This window comes from Protopterus annectens, chromosome 9.part0 (assembly GCF_019279795.1).
Source record: "Protopterus annectens isolate FY-2018-M chromosome 9.part0, PAN1.0, whole genome shotgun sequence".
Classification (NCBI taxonomy): Eukaryota; Metazoa; Chordata; order Ceratodontiformes; family Protopteridae; genus Protopterus; species Protopterus annectens.
Window position 1 is genome coordinate 290,944,878 of NC_056743.1, and position 18,448 is coordinate 290,963,325.

General features: G+C 39.9%; 1 protein-coding gene across 2 annotated transcripts in view; it reads left to right on the forward strand.

The window, feature by feature from the left end:
- The window catches only part of OTOG (otogelin), a 2,079,396-nt gene that overhangs the window by 1,927,351 nt on the left and 133,597 nt on the right, over window positions 1-18,448 (forward strand). For both annotated transcript variants that reach the window (XM_044082876.1, XM_044082877.1), the window contains exons 51-52: window positions 1,068-1,246; window positions 15,149-15,253. In XM_044082876.1, coding sequence (XP_043938811.1) covers window positions 1,068-1,246; window positions 15,149-15,253 — 284 coding nt within the window. The remainder of the gene's footprint in view (window positions 1-1,067; window positions 1,247-15,148; window positions 15,254-18,448) is intronic.

Sequence of the window (18,448 nt, forward strand, 5' to 3'; positions counted from 1 at the left end):
TAGAAATACTTATTAAAGCTAGAGAGGGAAGGCAGATGCAGACAGACATCAACTGAACAGGATGGGATGGAAGGTGCACAGTGTAGGTAATGTGACATGGAAAAGGTAACACAGCCTGACTGAACTGTCTGTGGAGATGGGCAAGTTTGGGAAGACAGACTTTTCAATACATATTTATGTAAAACATAGCAGGAGGCAGTGCAAGGTATACCTGGCACATAATCCATTATTACTGCTGCTGTATGTGGGGTTTGTGAGGGATGTGCTTGCCTTATTCTGCAGTGATTCATGGTCCTGAATCATGCCAGAGTCATGTCCATATTCCAGGCACAGAGTGCAAGCTCCACCTACAGGACTTCATGTATGTTTATGAATTTAATGGCCATTTATTTACACTGCTGGGAAGATGTAATTATTTATAATACCATTGCAACTCCTGCAGTTTGTCATTTCAAATTTGGGCCTAGTGACAAATTGTCTGAATTTATCATTAAAATAAAGCATTTGGATAGGGAACAGAACACGACAAAGAATAGCAATATGTACTGAACTATTTCTCTCTCATTTTTTTTACATGTTAGTATTCATATCCATATGCTGGACAGAACATTCTAGTTAATGATAGCACGGTCCTGGCTATTTCGATGAATTGCATCGCAAGTGTAGCAATAATTCTCTGTTTCCTTAGTGTGTCCCAGTCCCAGCATGCTTTTAAACTGGTCCAGTTCTGTTGGAGAGATGCAGCTCTGGAATTGCTAATACCAGACACAAATGTTGCTGTAACTAAATTTCATGTTAATACCTCCTTTATATTTAAAATAACATTGTACAGTGTAGACTTGACACTTGAGTATGACAGAAAGGCATCTTGATAAAATGTAAGGAATGTTTTTACTTCATTCTTCCTTCCCACTGGGGATGACCTTATTGGACATGATTTTCTTGCTTAAATATGACTAAATTCTGAAATGTATATGCTTATTATATTTAGCTGAATAAGTGCCTGTAATTTTGAATATTTCGTTGCAGTCGTTTTACTTATTTATTATTCTGTACTTGTTTTCTAGTAAAAGATCAGGTTTGCCTAACTGGAGACAAAGGAGTTCTGCGTCCTGGACAAACTCTTGTTGAACACAGAGCTGACGGTGTCTGTCATACTGTACAGTGCACTGACAGAATTGATGCCATTACGAACTACTACCAGATTACTGTTACAACAACCAACTGTACAGAGCAATGTGAATCAGTAAGCATTGTTGTACTTTCTTAGCTTGCAATACTACAGTCATGTATCTAAGTGAAACATTCTGAATGCACTTCTCCTGTGATGCTTAAAAAGAGAAACTACTATATGTCCTCCTTCTGTAGGTTGAGCAGGAATTTATGTTAAATAAACTTATTATTGTAGAGTGTCCTCATAAAACCTCCATTAAAGTCTACTTAGCTTAAATAGACAATGCTTTCATAGATCCTCTAATGGGAAAACATGGTCATCGCTGGCTAAATATTTGTATCACAGACAGAAATAGTTGATCTCATTGACAGAAGGCTAATCAGTTTTCAACATAGTAACAGCTGCAAGCACACTCAGTAATATTGCCTGTCACTTCAAGGAACCTGATGTGCTTATTTATTTAATAATTTCAAGCCACTAAATGAGTAAGAGGTTGCCTGCTGCACTGAGGATACAGTTCTGATCTGATGATTAATCTAATGCTCTTTAGCACATAATTAGAAATAAAAAACTACTTAAACCTGCCTATAAACTTGCTTTCAACTTTCACTACAATTAGTCAATAAAAATGATGGATTAACAAGAAGTGTAATGTTGGGGTGGGGGGGTTGCAATCTGCCTGCAGAATAATCTACAATTGAACAGCCTCATCTGGCGGAAGAAAAGCATTTAACTGCAAACATTGTTTACAGGGTATTTCAAATATGAGGATGCCATGCACACTGATTACACCCATGGATACCACCAGAGAAACACACTGATGTTATAGGTTCATAGGTTCATAGGTTCATACTAGGCTATCTGCCCGAGGGCATTTACAAGCCTAGCCCATCGTTTTGTGGCTTACGCCACCCCTTTAGTATGGGGAACTATACCCATTATTTTGCTGTGCCTCTGTCGAGCAGTGACACTGAGGTAATCCCTGGGGTATATCTGCGATCTCCCATCCATTGGTCAAGATTTCTCTTGAACAAGGCCAGCGAGGTGCTCTGCCTCACATGTACCGGGATTTTGTTCCACAGCATAGGGAGTCTTTGGGTGATGAATCTATCCCTCCAGCACGTCCTATTAATAGCCGTGTCGAGGTTTAAGTCTGCCGCCCTTGTGGCTCTGATGCATCTAGATTTTTGAGGTGAAGCATATTCATCAAATCTGGGTTTGACATGGCCTTGTATGTTAGGCAAAGGTCACCTCTGAGCAAGCGGTAAGCGACTGAATAGAGCTGGAGTTCTTTCAGTCGGGCAGCATAGGACAGATTTTTGGGACCCTTTATCCTTTTGGTGAGGAACTTTTGTGGCCTCTCCAGCTGCTGCAAGTGTCGGGTCAGATACATTCTGAATGGGGCATTGTACTCAATCATTGGTCTGATGAGTGATGAGTAAAGGGAGACTATGACCTCCCTTGATCTAGATGAGAATCCCTTCATGATAAGGTGGGCAATGTAGAAGGTCTTCCTAACTACTTTAGCTACATGGGTGTCGAATGACAGACTACTATCAACCTGGGTCCCCAGGTCCCTGATAACTTCTTCTGTGCTCAGTGGATTGCCACCTATTTGGTAGCTAGGGGTAACCTTGTTTTTCCCAAAGGGTATGACTATGCATTTTTTGGCATTTAACTTTAGGCCGTGGCTCTGGCACCAGTTATCCGCTTCTGTGAGACCCTTCTGAAGGATATCTGTGTCAGATGTGTTTTCTACTATGGCGCCCAGTTTGCAGTCATCTGCAAACTTTGTCAGCCATAACCCTCCTGTGTTTGCTTGTACTTCGGAAAAGTAGATGCCAAACAAGAGTGGGCCCAGGACTGAGCCCTGTGGGACACCACTTGTGACAGGCTTTGAGTCTGACATGGCGCCAGCAACTCTGACCCTGTGGGTTCTGTCACTCAGCCAGTTTGCAACCCATCTTGTGATGTATGGGTTAACATTTAAGCTGATGAGTTTTTCAATGATACCCGAGTGGGGTATTGTATCGAAGGCCTTAGCCAAATCGAGGTAGGCTGTATGGACTGCCTTTCCCTCATCAATGGCTTTGGTGACTGTTTCAAAAGTCAACCAAGTTTAAAAGGCATGATCTGCCTTTGACAAAGCCAAACTGGGTTGGATCCAAAGTCTGCAAATTCCCTATGTCTTTATTTATGAGGTCCATTATGATCCTCTCCATGGCTTTGCAGATAAGGCTTGTCAAGCTAATGGGCGGTAATTTCCAGGGTCGGTGGAGGCACCGCCTTTGTGAAGTGGGACCACAGTTGCAGTGCGCCACTCCTGGGTACGTATCCAGAGGTAAGACTTTGATTAAACAGCTGTCCTAGCTGTGGGTTTAATTCCTCATTGAGTTCGTGGAGCACACAGCCGGGGACACCATCAGGTCCCATGGATGCTGTGTTTTTGCTTTGGAGAGAGCAGTTCTCACTTGGGCGCTGGAGATGTTTGGGGGCTGCAATCGTTTGGTATAGATATCTCTCCTTTTGGGGAGGGAGGGAGAAGTTTGCACTGAACCTGTCAGCCAGTATGTTGGCAATGTCTGTAGGATCAGTAATCTTCACATCATTTTGAACTAGTTCTGAGCATATCTGGGAGTTTCCTCCTAGGTTTCTAACATAGCTAAAGAAGGCCTTATGATTGTCTTTTGAGTCTTTAGCTATTTTTCTCTCGAAATTTGCTTTGGATGATTTTATGAGAGCTCTTAGTTTTTACTTATAGTGATCAAGGGTGTCTTACCTTTTAAGGATTTTGCTCTATCTTGTAGTAGCTTCCTCCTTTTGTTGTAGAGTTTGTTTATGGCTGGGGTCCACCAGACTGGACGCTTGCCTTTGGTACAAAGAGTCTTTGTTTTGCTTGGGATTGCCTTATCCATGCAGTCCTGCAGGTGCTGGTAGAAGGCATTTGTAAGTGATTCAGCGGCTTGAGTACTGTTTTCCGCCAGCTCGGGGCCATAAAGGAGACCACACTAGTCTTTAGAAGTGTGAAGTCGGCTTTTGAGAAGTTCTTTACTGTGGTCTTTTTATTTCAGGTGGGGGTGGGATGAGGACCTCCAGCGAGATTAGTTTGTGATCTGATCTCACCAGTGAGGGGTATACTTCCGGTGTTGAACATTGTGCTCCCATGTTCGTGATGATGAGATCAAGTATGTTATCTCCTCTTGTGGGATGGTGACTAGTTGTTCCATGGCATTTGAGTTTATGAATTCCAGGAACTTTTGGGCTAGGGTGTTTGGGCTTGAGTAGTGTTCCCAGTCTATATTAGGGTAATTGAAGTCACCTAGTATGATGGTGTTTGGTGATACATTTATCCCTCTAGTGTTTTCAGGAAGGCCATGTGAGGTTCCTGAGTTTGTGAGGGTGGCCTGTAACATGCTACAATTTGCAGAGCAGTCTTGCCTATGGTTAATTGCACCTGGATGGTCTCCGATGCATCGTGCGTTGCCACCAGTCTTGAGGTGTGGGTGTCCTTGATGAATATGGATACCCCCTCCTTTCTTGGTATTGTCCGGATTTTGGGGCCAGAACGCATGATATGAGGTAAAACCTGATAGCGCTGGGGTGCTCTCAGGAGCCTTGAACCAGGTTTCTGTCACAGCACAGACATCGATGTTCTCCATACTGAGAAGGGCCTCGAAAGTGCATTTTGAGATTTAGACTTCTGGCATTGAGCAGCATTACCCTTAGTTTTTCCTTTTTGTGTTCTAGGGTGGTAGGTTTAGAATTTGAGCCTTGCCTAAAAAGGCACTATGGGGTGGCAAGAGCCTTTGCCAATATCCGAATCCCAGGGGTGACAGGTGCAAGCTGTCCCCTGCGAAGCAGCGTGGCTTGCCCAGCATGTCATCCCAGGCAGACAGATACTGGATCCCCTTTGAATGACACCAGTGTTTAAGCCAATTGTTAAAGCTGATCATCTTATCTCTGTATTGTGGCATCATTCTTGGTGAAGGTAGGATACTGCTCAAGGTCAGGGTCATACCTGCCTGGGCTACATAATCAGAGAGCTCCTCAATGTCTCTTTTCATGTTGTCCAAGGAGGTACATCTCAGGTCGTTTACACCAGCGTGGACAATGACTGAGTCATATTTGTACCTGCTGTTGAGAGACCTGAGTGCTTGCGTTATGTGGCGGATTCTAGCGCCCGACAGGCAGCTTACTGTGACCTTCTCCTTACTCAGCCTGGTGAGCGGGACGTCAGTGTGTCTGACTATGGAGTCACCAATGACTAGTGTGTCTGGCATTGTGTTTGGCCTTAAGGGCTGTGACTGTTTGACACTCTGACTGTGAGGTCTATGTGTTGCAGGTGTTGTGTTCTGAGGTGGTGGTTGTTTGGGTGTCTGCTTTGGTGGCCTCTGCTGTTTTGGTAGATTTTTGATCAGAGCCTCCGAGTATGTCTTTGTGTGTTTATGTGTATGATTTGAGGTTGTAATGGTACTATGTGAGACTGGGTCTATAGTGTGTGTGGTAACCTTCTCCTCCTGACTGGTCTTGCCAGTCCTATGTTGAGAGAGCTCAGCCTCCAGTTTGGCCATATAGTTGCATCTCTCGCATGTATTTGTGTTTTGTAGGAGGAGGAGAGGGTTGTCTGTGTACATGAGGCAATTGTAACATTGCCTCAATATTCCCAGGTTCACCAGCTGAGCAGGAGAGGACACTAGCAACTGATCCCTCGACATGCTAGAAGGATAGACAAAAAACTTTAAAAAAGATTCAGGGGGACGTGGGTGACCGAGAAATGGGGGGTTACCTTTTTGGGGTACTATCTATGACAAGAGTGCCGAATCAAGGTAATAAGTACTGTAGGAGCAAGTGCTAGGTTTAACAGATAGAGAATAGTCTACTTGGAGTCAAGTAGAGATGATCTTTTTAGTTATAGGATACGCTGATTTGATCAGTAGTATAGTTCGAGGAAGGTAGTTTTAAGGGAAAATTTGAAGAGTGGACTTTAGGTAGCCCGAATAGTTTAAACCTGCTTAACCGGCGCTGCCCTACTGTTCAACAGTGGCAGCTCCGCGCTAAATCAGCTTAACGCTGGCTACGCTTTTATACCAGGGGCTGGAAAAGATAGAAACTGGCCCAAACGACCAATAAACTACTAGTTACTGGCTGAAACCTCACAAAACTGGACAAAAGGCAGCTCAATGCTTCCCACTCCCACTGGTAAGCAAGGTAACTTCCTCTCCCCCAAATAAGGCAAGGAAACAGTACACAGGAACTACAACCAAGGCCCAGGAATCAGCAACTCTGAAACTGGACTAAACTAGTAAAGCAGGAAAAACAAGAGATATTTTTTCTTTTTTCTTTTTTTTTCACAAAACAGGCAGAAACAGGTACAGCAAACACTTATAAATGCTATGAATCAGCTACTACAGCTTACACAGAAGAATTTGCTACAAATACAGTCAAATAGTAACAAACAAGGATTCCAAGTGCAATATTAAGTTAAATGCAGTAAAAACAGCTTCAATGTAACAGAAAGGCAGGCGAAAAACAGTTGCTAGGTATTCAGATGTGGAAAGCAACAAAAAATATACTTAGTATCAAGAAAAGTTGCTTATTCAGCTCTCTGCAGCCTGGATTACTCTGCTGGCCCACGTGGAGTCTGTGCTGAGTAGGTACAAGCTGAAAAACGCGCGTTTACCGGGTTCTTATATACATGGGAAGATTGTGTGGCTTATGTGATCAGAATTCTATATTAGCAATACTGTCTTTACCATTAGAACCCAAAAAAGTCTGCATTAACTAAAATGACTTCTGCTTTGAGGCCCATTTTTTTTACCTATTGTGGAAATAAATATGGATGACCCTCAGCTTTTAATGTAGATAACCAGAATAACTTTCTTAAGGGAGAGCATTCTCATATTACATTTTTTATCAAATGCAACTGAAAATTGCAAGGCATTTTATCTAAACTATGAAAAACTGCTTACAGGATGATGGATGCTAATGTATAGTCACTTTGTTGGGAAAAAGACCAGACAACACGACAAGTAAGTTATGTGTAATGGAACTTCAGTAGTCTGGTAAGATTCCTAATAAATGTCTCAAAACCATTTCTTTGAATCCTGTTTTGAGTGAATAAAAAATATTCCAAGAGTTTAGATAAATAGTTTAAGAAAATATGTTTTGTGAAAAGCAAAGCTCCATCATCTGTCATATATAAAGCTGAATTCCCACATCTGCTTCTAATTTTAATCTAAGTCAAGATCGGGACTCAGAAAAACTTGCAACAATTCAGATCTCAAGTCCGAAGGTTTCTTCATCATGGTAAGTCTGATTGATTCTGAGGCTGCTCTCTCACTACTGTTTCCCATAGTTGAGGGTAGCATGAAGACTGGTCTCTCTGGGGAAGCCACATGCTAATACTGCAATCCAGAGTAGCAGCTAATGCAAATGTGCCCATGTATTCTTCTCTGGACATGGTGGCGGCTGTGAATTAATGTGACAAAAAAGTCCATAAAACCATTCTACTGAGTTCATTTTTTTGTTAGTAGAAAAAAGTGAGCACTATCTTTTGACAGCATTCACACCCCCACTCCTGTGAGAGCAGTCATGGCTTTTACTGTAACTATAGGTAAGTATGGAGGAAACCTTGTTATGTGTCTGTACCTGTATGTGTATAACTACTCTGTAGAAGGTAAGTTTTGGAAGATATCTTTGTAGATGTGTGTGTGCGTGTGTGTGTGTGTGTGTGAGTGTGTGTGTGTGTGTGTGTGTGTGTGTGTGTGTGTGTGTGTGTGTGTGTGTGTGTGTGTGTAAGTTGGAGCATGTGTCGGTATGTGAGTGAATGCTTTAGTGCTTGCTTATGTCTGCTTGGGTGTGTGTGCGTGTGTGTGTGTGTGTGTGTGTGTGTGCGTGCGTGTGTGTGTGTGTGTGTGTGTGTGTGTGTGTGTGTGTGTGTGTGTGTGTGTGTGTGTGTGTGTGTGTGTGTGTGTGTGTGTGTGCGTGTGTCTCTGTCTGTGGGAAGCAGTTATTTTGTCATAATCACATTTCAATGAATCACAATGGACTGAACAAATTTAACTGAAAGCATATGTCAATGAATCATGATTGAAAATTGTTAAGTAAAGAAGCAGTAATCCACTGTTTGCATTTTTTTCACTTTTCTCAACTGTTGTGCAACTGAGTAGTGTATATATATATATATATATATATATATATATATATATATATATATATATATATATATATATATATATAAATCTATCCTGCCAAATCCACTTCTATCAGAGATGTGGACTTTAAAACAAAAAAAAAATTATCAAATTTTTTAAAATGCTTACAAACAGTTGAATGTTTGGAAAGTGCATTCTGTAGCATACCCTTTTTAATAGCATACAAATGCTTGTAAATAAACTTACAAAGCAATTATTCAGTCCTGTCATTGTAAAATGCTTGACAGGCTGTGCAAATTATACAATTAGTTGCACAGCTGTACCTTCCAGTTCAAGTGATTACCCTAGAATAATTCTCAGCCATAATATTCACAGCATCCAATATAAATCAACGCTGGACAACTCCCACATTTTTCATTCCTTTTCCATTTACAGTATATGTAGAAATATCAGTATTACTCCCTTTTTTAAAACAGAACCTTTACCTTTTCTCCTTTTCGAAAAACAAACTTGGATTGAAACCCTAATTTCTTTGCTTGCCAAACCAAAAGATCCCTCAGCCTGACAGAATTTTTAAAGTAATTATTGAAAAAATCATAAGACCCAACCATATTTCCAAAAAAAAAATGTTTCTTAAATATCATTCATTGGCTCCTCCCCATTTAACGTATATTTGAGCATGAAAGAATCAAAGGTGGAGGTGTATCCATCTTCATTAAAACCAAATACACCTCAAGAGTAAGAGTATCTTGAGCTATGCCAGGTCTAACTAACTATAGATAAAACACACTACCACATCACAGCTAGCTACAGCTCCCTCACCATGAACCAAGAGAAGCAAAGCATCGTACCACATCACTGCTAGCTACAGCTCTCTCACCATGAACCATGAGAAGCAAAGCATCCTACCACATCACTGCTAGCTACAGCTCCCTCACCATGAACCAGGAGAAGCACACCACCTACCTGGACTTGCTAGAGTCATTCATTATACAATCCCCCTGCTAACGCAGCCAGCAATGACTCCTATGCAGAGTAGTACACAGATGCTCTGTACAATCACTTAAACAACTGTATAGACTCGGCTGTACTTGACAGGAATACAGTCCGCTTCTCTAGAAAAAAACAAGCCACCCTGGTGGACCTCAAGTGTGAATAGGTTAAATAACAAAAGCAATAAACTGTTATCTAAGAACAAAAGGGAACTACTCAGCAGAAGAGGAATACCCTCCACAGCTTGGACAAGCAAATCAGATATCTTGCAATGTCCTCTAAAGCTAGTTATGAGGCTAGATTAGCATCCCTAGCTAAGGATAATCATAAGGCATTCTTTAGTTATGTCCAAAATCTAAACAGGAATGCCCAGCTACGTGCCGAACTTATAGTGAGTGGTACTACGCATATTGAACACAAGGAAATTGAAAACCTGTTGGCTGACAGTTTTGATGCAAACTTCACCCTCTGTCCCCACCAGCCATACCTCCAGTCCTCTACCTAGTATCTCTGAAGAGCAGGCCATATCTGCACTCTCCAAGGCCAAAAACATGGTCTCAATGGGACCAGATAACATCCTAGACTGCTTACTAAACAATCTAAAACAAGACCTAGTGGAACCACTTGGCACTCTCTTTAACCACAGCCTGAGCACTGGCTTTGTTCCAGCAAAGTGGAGAACAGCAACAGTAACCCCCTTGCACAAAAGGGGTCCATCAACCGACGCTGGGAACTATAGACCCACAAACTTTAACCAGCCTTATCTGCAAGGCCGTGGAAAAAATCATCATGGACCTTATCAACAAGGACATGGGCAAACTTGAAACTCTTGACCTGACCCAGTTTAACTTTAAGGCTAGATCATGTTTATTAAACCTGGTGGACGTCTTCAAGAATGTCATCAAAGCCCTTAATGAAGGCAAAACAGTCCATACAACCTATTTTGACTTGGCCAAGGGTTTTGACACAATCGTCCACTTGGGTATCATTGAAAAACTCTCCCAGTTGGAGATTAACCCAGACGTCACTAGATGGGTTGCCAACTGGCTCACCGACAGAATGCATACTGTCAAAGTTGGGGAGTCCACCTCTACCAGTAGACCAGTTACCAATAGTGTACCACAAAGATTTGTGAAAGGCCCTTTACTGTTTGGAATCTATTACTTGAAAGTCCGGGCAACAGTAGATGGCAGGTGGCTTACCAAGTCTGCTGATGATTGCAAACTGAGAGCAATCGTTGTGTCCCCCAATCATATTAACATATTACAAAAGAGGCTAACACAGACAAATGACTGGTGCCAAAGCCATGGACTAAAACTAAATACAAAAAAGTGTATTATTATCCCCTTTGGCAAAGAGGAAGTCCCTGCAAATTACAGTATTGACAGCACCCCCCTAAACTCAAGCCCAGTGGTGTGAGATTTGGAAACACAGGTTGATAGCAACTTAAACTTCGATCACCATGTGTCCACAGGCGTAAGGAAAGCCTTCTATCTGGCACTTCTCATAAGTGAGGGTATTGTATCCAAGACTTGACCCTCATCAGACCACTAATAGAGTACATTGCTCCCTTTTGCATGTACCTCACCAGATATCTGCAGCAGCTGGAGACACCACAGATGTTTCTCAATAAGAAAATTCAGGGCCTCCAAAACATGACCTATATGGAAAGAATGAATGTTCTGTTACTGTACTCTGTATCCTACAGGCTGCTGTGAGGTGACTTGTACCTGGCCTACAGAGTAGTCTCTGACCCTGCCCTAATAGAAATGCTGCACATCCACAAACCAAATGGAACAAGAGTCACTCGGTCCAGGGATCTCAACCTAGCCAGTAATGTAAACAGAACATGCTTAAGAGACAGTTATGTCTCCGAGAGATTGCCGATCCTCTGGAATAAACTCCCAATTCACTTGAAGCAGGGGTCCTCTATGACCCTATTTCAGCACAACCTAGACAACTGGATGGGAGACAGGGAATTCACCCCTGGAGTGGCACCTATGTCCCTCATGAATGGGTAATCGGTGCTGATCATAGACACCCTACAACTAAGACCATCTAACAATGGTCACTTAAGGAAGAGGGGTATAACATGGCTAGACATGTAAAGGCCATAGGGCCATTAGCCTAGTAACCAGTGAATGAAGTTTTGATAGAAAGCACATTTCACTGAAAATCATTTGATAGAAGTCTCATTTCACTGAAAATCAATTCCCTGAGCACAATTCACTGAAAGCTTACTTCATTGAAAACTCATTTGACTGAAACTCATTTCGTTGAAAGGTAATATGCCATCTAGCCCACTGTAGTGTGATCTGGAGTTAGTATATATTGTAAGGGGTGTGTGGGGCGTAGCCCCCCCCCCCCCACATAGTTTGCATATATATCATCTTCTGGAAAGAGTTATTAATTTGACTCGTAAATATGGATGTTTATGATTTACATTTCAAATACCCCCCAATGTGGGGGGCTGTGCCCCCCACACCCCCTTACTATATATACAAACTCCAGGATTTTACTACAGTGGGAAAGAGGGCATATACATTTCGACAAAATGAGTTTCAGTGAAATGAGTTTTCAGTGAAGTGAGCTTTCAGTGAATTGTGCTCAGGGAATTGATTTTCAGTGAAATGAGACTTCTATCAAATGAGTTTCAGTGAAATGTGCTTTCTATCGAAACTTCATTCACTGATTACTAGGCTAATGGCCCTATGGGTTTTACATGTCTATCAAAATTCTATCAAAATTCAGTATTTTGAGGCTATAAAGTCGAAACCTGAATACAACAAAAACTCAGAAGCGCGAAATTCAAAATCTTGCACACCGGAGATTTTGAATTAGAGCTTCTACTCCACACACACACACACCTTCCTCCCCACACACAAACACAAGCTCTCTACTACATAAAAGCACGGGAGGCAAGTCCGCTTGCACCTCCCATGTGGGGGGGGTCTGCACCCCGCCACACCCCCCATGTAAATATTCTAACTCCGAGGTCACACTACATGCAAATACACACAAAACACCACCACACAAGCTACATTCTCCTCGCACACACACATCACAGCAACAAAACACACTAACACACACCACAGCTCCTACCCAAAACCCTTAACAAATAAATACTTACCTGAATCCACAACCACAGTGAAACACCAGAAGCGCTAATTCAAAATCTCCAGTGTGCGAGGCTTTGGATTTTGCACTTTTGAGGTTTCGTTGTTTTCAGGATTCCACTTTATGGGCTTGAGATAATGATATTTCAATATTTCAGTATTTTGAGCTTCTAAAGTGAATATATAAATATATATATATATATATATATATATATATATATATATATATATATATATATATATATATACATATACATATATATGTGGATCTACTTCGCATTGTTGAAACCCCACATAATCGAATCCTGTTACAGCGAGACAAAACTAGTGAAACCTCACTTATGTGAAAGACCACATCAGTGAAAACAACACCCAGGAAAGGAACCACTTGGCCAACATGCACACATTAGACCCAATGAAGTAAATCAAACCCACTGAAGTGGAGGGCTTCACCCCCACCCCCCCGTAACGAAATATACCAACTCTGAGATCACACTATAGTGAGGAAAAGGTCACATACCTCCATGGTGGCCAAGGGGTTCCCTTCCCAGGCACTGTCTGAACAACTGGATTATCAAATGGACATTATGTTGAATGATTGCTTTGCCAACAGAGAAGTATGTGTGTGTTTGTATGCATGGGTGTGGGTTAGAGTAAGGGTTAGATAAGCAGTAAGATTAAGTGTGCGTGTGATTGTATGCATGGGTGTGGGTTAGAGCAAGGGTTAGATAAGCAGTAAGATTAAGTGTGTGTGTGTTTGTATGCATGGGTGTGGGTTAGAGTAAGGGTTAGATAAGCAGTAAGATTAAGTGTGTGTGTGTGTGTGTGTGTGTGTGTGTGTGTGTGTGTGTGTGTGTGTGTGTGTGTGTGGGTTAGAGTAAGGGTTAGATAAGCAGTAAGATTAAGTGTGTGTGTGTGTGTGTGTGTGTGTGTGTGTGTGTGTGTGTGTGGGGGGGGGTGATTGTGTAAGCTGCCATGTTTAGTGGTAGTGTTATGAGTATAGCTTTTTTAATGTTAAGATTACATTAGGGTCAGGAAGGGTTAGTGGCAGCACTTATTACTAAGGTGGAGTTGGGGAGTAAGACAAATTTGAGCTGAGTGTGGTGTCTGTTATGGGTAGTGCATTGGAATTTGTACTGAGTTTTGATTTGTTGTTTGTACAATATAATGAATGGTTGAAATAGCATGGTACGTTTTGCATGTCGATCAATTTACATGTTAACCATTCATGCGTATGTTTATTAGTAGCAAATTTTGACTAACTTCTGATGGCATGTGTGTTATGCATATGCCAGTTTTTTATATTATTAGTATTCATTTAGAGTATAATGTTTTCCCAGTTTGTTCTTAGTTGCCAAGTAGTATGTTCCAGGGGCAGACTATTGAATAGAAATGGATCAGTCATTGTCTTGTAGACTATAAGAAAGGTGATATAGTAATGACAGTTCATGTAATCTTTCTAAAGAATGCAAGTTTTTAAATGATTTTTCTAGTAAGGAATTATTGTAGAGTTTTGAGTTCTTTCAGGTTGCTTTGTTGACGGCTACACAATGAATCACTTACTTTTCTCAAACTCTAAGCCTTAACAAATCACAATACTCACCTTTAAAATCCAAGCAGAGTTATTTTTCAGATTAGAAGATCATTGCACAGTAAATTCATTATAGTTAATGATAATGAATGTTTACATCAGTTTAATTCATTTATTTAATAATGTATGTACCCTTCAACAGGCCCAACGTCATGCAGAAAATGCAACAATCTAGGTGGATTTGGGCTGCTCATGGCAGCAGTTACCAAGTTACAGTGTCTTTAGTTGCACAAGGGATGTTGTCACATCTCTTCAAATCTTTCAGTTTTTGAGGGAAAATAAGCTCATAGCTAGAGTTATACAATTTTATAAGCAAAAAAACATATTTTCTATACTTTGTGCAATCTGTACTAAGTTTTACAACTTGGTAACTATAGAAAGCTAAATGGTACCTCTTTTCTCTGTTTTATATCTATATATCTATATCCATCTATATCTATATATATATATATATATATATATATATATATATATATATATATAATAGGTTGTTACAAGTACAAGGCATTGTATCATATTTATATTTAAGTGTATATTGTTTTTTACAAAGACTTTTTCACCTTCTTAGTCGATTCTATGTCCCTTTCAAAATTGTATTTCTGTTTTCCTGCCTGAATATATTCTGCAGTCCATTATAAAGTCTGAATTTGTAATTATTTGTAATTTTGCTTTACATTGACAGTAAGACACTGTCCGGTTCTATTCTCAGCTAGAGCGTCTTCTGTGTGGAGACATACGTGAATGGGCGTACCTTCGTTGATTGAAGGTTGTGCGTCAGGCCTGGCAAGCCGGTACGTAAAAATCAACTGCCAATCATTAGCAGACCGGAGTTCCGCTGCTGCGACCCCTAACTGGGAAAAGCCAAAAGACACAAATTGACAAAGACAATATATTTTTTTATTTTTTTAAGAGGGAATAGTATTTTCTAACTGTGTTCGACCTTGCACTTATATCCAAAAGGGAATGTTTTACATGACCAAGAAACAGTAAATTTAAATAGCTTGCAAGAAAGAGTTAACTGTTACTAATTTCTGCCAGTAGTTTGAAGAATATAAATAAAGAGCATTCTGCATAGTTTAATCTCGATCAGTTGACTCTGTAATAACATTTGTTTTTCTAGAACCAAGTGTATGAACCACCACCTGATACAACATCTTGCTGTGGAACATGCAAGAATATGTCTTGTGTTTACAGCATGGATAATGGAACTGCCATACATTTCCAGGTAAATGTATAAATGAAATGCTTTTGATGAGAAACCATTATTAGCATGATGAAAGCATGTTGAGCTGAGGTACATTATATAAATCATAGAGTGCTTAGTGAGATCAGTGGGGAAGATTAATGTAAGGTTAGTAAAAAGTTTGATGAAGCCACATCTGTTTTGACTATATTGGAAATAATTGTTCTGAAGGCTTCATTTTAAATTCAAAACACTCACTGTTTATAAACTACAACAATACTGAGGACAAATTATTCTTATAGTTGAAGGCAAGCCTTAAAAATTTGTTTACATGTCAACCATAAAAAGATGGACTGTCATGAGGGATCAGAAACAGCCCATCAGTTAGAGCTGTAGTAAAAAGGACTGTTTGCACTATACAGTATTTTGCAGTTCAGAAGACATTAGCCACAAAAAAGAAATACCTCATTATCAGCTACTTTGCATGTCTCCGAATCACCATTAATTAGCACTAGTGCAAATCAAGACTTTCCTGCAGTAGTTCACACCAGCAACCCATGCATCAAGTTGGCACAGGCACTCTCCTCATTTATTCATTCTCTGTTGCACATGTCCAAACACAAAAACAGACAAATCTGTATCTGTATTTGTAGAAGTTATACATTGTTTCTTCTTATTTCATTGTCACTTTCCCCATAAATCATTGATCCTTTCAGTCATGCAATAATAGCAGACAATAGATTTACAATCTTTTTGGTGTTTGTAGACTGCATATTGATGCTGGAGATGTTGCTCCATTAACTACTTTTTAAGGGAGACTTGGTAATACTTTAAATAATGTCCCTGATGGCATATAGTGATCCTCCCAGCTTTGTACTAAAGTTCCCCCCCGCTGTCCCTCATAATCCACATACTTTTGCAGGCACTAGATCATGCCATATATTATACCTTTATATATCTTATTATGGAAAAAAAATACAGGAATGGATTAGTTAACATACTGTGTTAATGTGTCTTTCTGAGTAAAGAGTGCAAGGTTTATAATTCACCCTTTCACATTATGTATTTTTAGCACACTTAATAGCTGTTATCACATATCCCTAACATATTATGTGGCACAGAAAACTGATATCCTCTGTCTGAGATGGGAAACTTCAGGGTTTAACTTGTTTGTAGAGACTTTTCAGAATGATATTCCTGGTGTCTAGTGCCCCCCTCCCCCCGCATATCTTTCACTCTGAAAACTTGATTTTTTTCTTTGGTACCTTTAAGGTGCATTACATAGACTTTACCTGGTGTCCAGTGTTCTCCCTGACCCAAGTTTTGTTTAATTTCTGATAAGGCATGATAGTAAATAGTTATCCCTGGTATTGTGCCTCCCCACCAACCCTATGTGCTGTTAATATGTGATATTAAAGTATTCTCCCTGGTGTGTAGTGCTCCCTCTGACCCTATGTGGTAAAATGTGCTCATTAGTCTAGGGAAGTATGCAAGAATGTCAGTCCCACCTCCATCCCCCACACAAATTCACACATTTATGCAACAAACACATGTACAGACACACACACACGCACACACACACACACACACACACACACACACACACACACACACACACACACACACACTATTAACCTATCCTCCTACTAACCTTCATATTGTGACAACCCAGGCAGATGCGCACTCGCACATAAACTCATATGCAGACACACCCCAACACTACCTGACTGCTAAACTCCGCAGCACTTACCTTTGTTTACTAGCCTATGTAGTACTTAAGGCCATGCATAATGATCATTATGTATACTATATAGTTCACAAAGCATGCCGGTGGGTGTAAATAGTTTCTATAAAATGGCTATGGGCCCTATATTAGCTTAAAAAAGTTATTGTTGCGGCACTGAGCAGTGTCACTCTTCACTATCAGAATACTTCTGTCCTTGGGTGAAATCAAAAACAAATATGACCAAACGGATACAAACTGGGTTGTAAAAATGGAAAACTTTAATAAAAACAAAATTCAAACTCCAGACGATAAAATAGATTAGCGCTTTCGTCCGTTTAACTTAAACACTTCGGACTTCTTCAGATGCTCTACGCACCTAAACATCAGCTTAAATAACAATAATCCTTCCATTAAATAAACCCAGTTAACAATATTGTCTTAATCAATTAAATATATGACATCACTTTGAGCACTCCCCTTTACTTTAAAACCAGCCTTATTGCGATACACGTTACTTATAAATGACCATAGTTGTAGTACATATAAAAATATAGAAACATACAAAAATACTATAAAATACTATGAAATTCTAAAAATTATATGAATATATATATATACAATTATCTATCCAATAAATAAATACATGTGTACCAAAATCAAATGCTTTTATCTATCCAGAGCTTTTAATCTCAATAAGCAATAAATAGAACATTTGTTTAAACCGGGCCAACTGCATGCATTAAGCCTCAGTTGCTATAATAACTCTTTTTTTCTCTAAATATAACTCCATGCACCTCCCCTTGAACTAATATTAATTTTATCAATAGCCATATATTTAAAAATGTGATCAGGGAACTGAAGTATATGTCTTGCCAAAGCATTATTGCCCTTGTTTTTCTTAATGTTATATTCATGTTCATATATCCTATCACTGAACCTTCATTCAGTTTTTCCTACATAGAAACATGAACATTTTTGGCAAGAAGCCAGATATACAGCATTTTTTTGTGTTACAATTAAATCTGTCCATCAATTTATATTCAATTTCCGGTACCGTAAAGCAATTCCCTATTTTGATTTTACTGCAATATGGACACCTACCACATTTTGTCATGCAATTTAAATGACCTTTTTCTCTCCAATTAGATCTCTCCAGTATATTTTTAAAATTTGCCCTCTCCAAAAAATTACTTTGAGCGTCAACCCCACCTTTTCACTAATGTTGTTATCATCCAGCAGAATGGTCCAATTTTTTGCATGTTCCAATTTTTTGTGAGAATCCATTTAACTAATTTATGATCAGCGCTAAATGTAGTTACAGAATTCAAAGAGAAGTCAAAATTAGTTAATACTTTATTTCTTTCCTCCATGTCCCCTAACAGTCGGTCCATATCAACTATATTAGTGACACTACACAGTATAGGCTGAAAAATTCCACTCTTCCTCTTGTTAAATACCTCTGAATAGAGCCCCTGTAGTAAATTTGTCGGGTACCCCTTTCTCTTAAACAT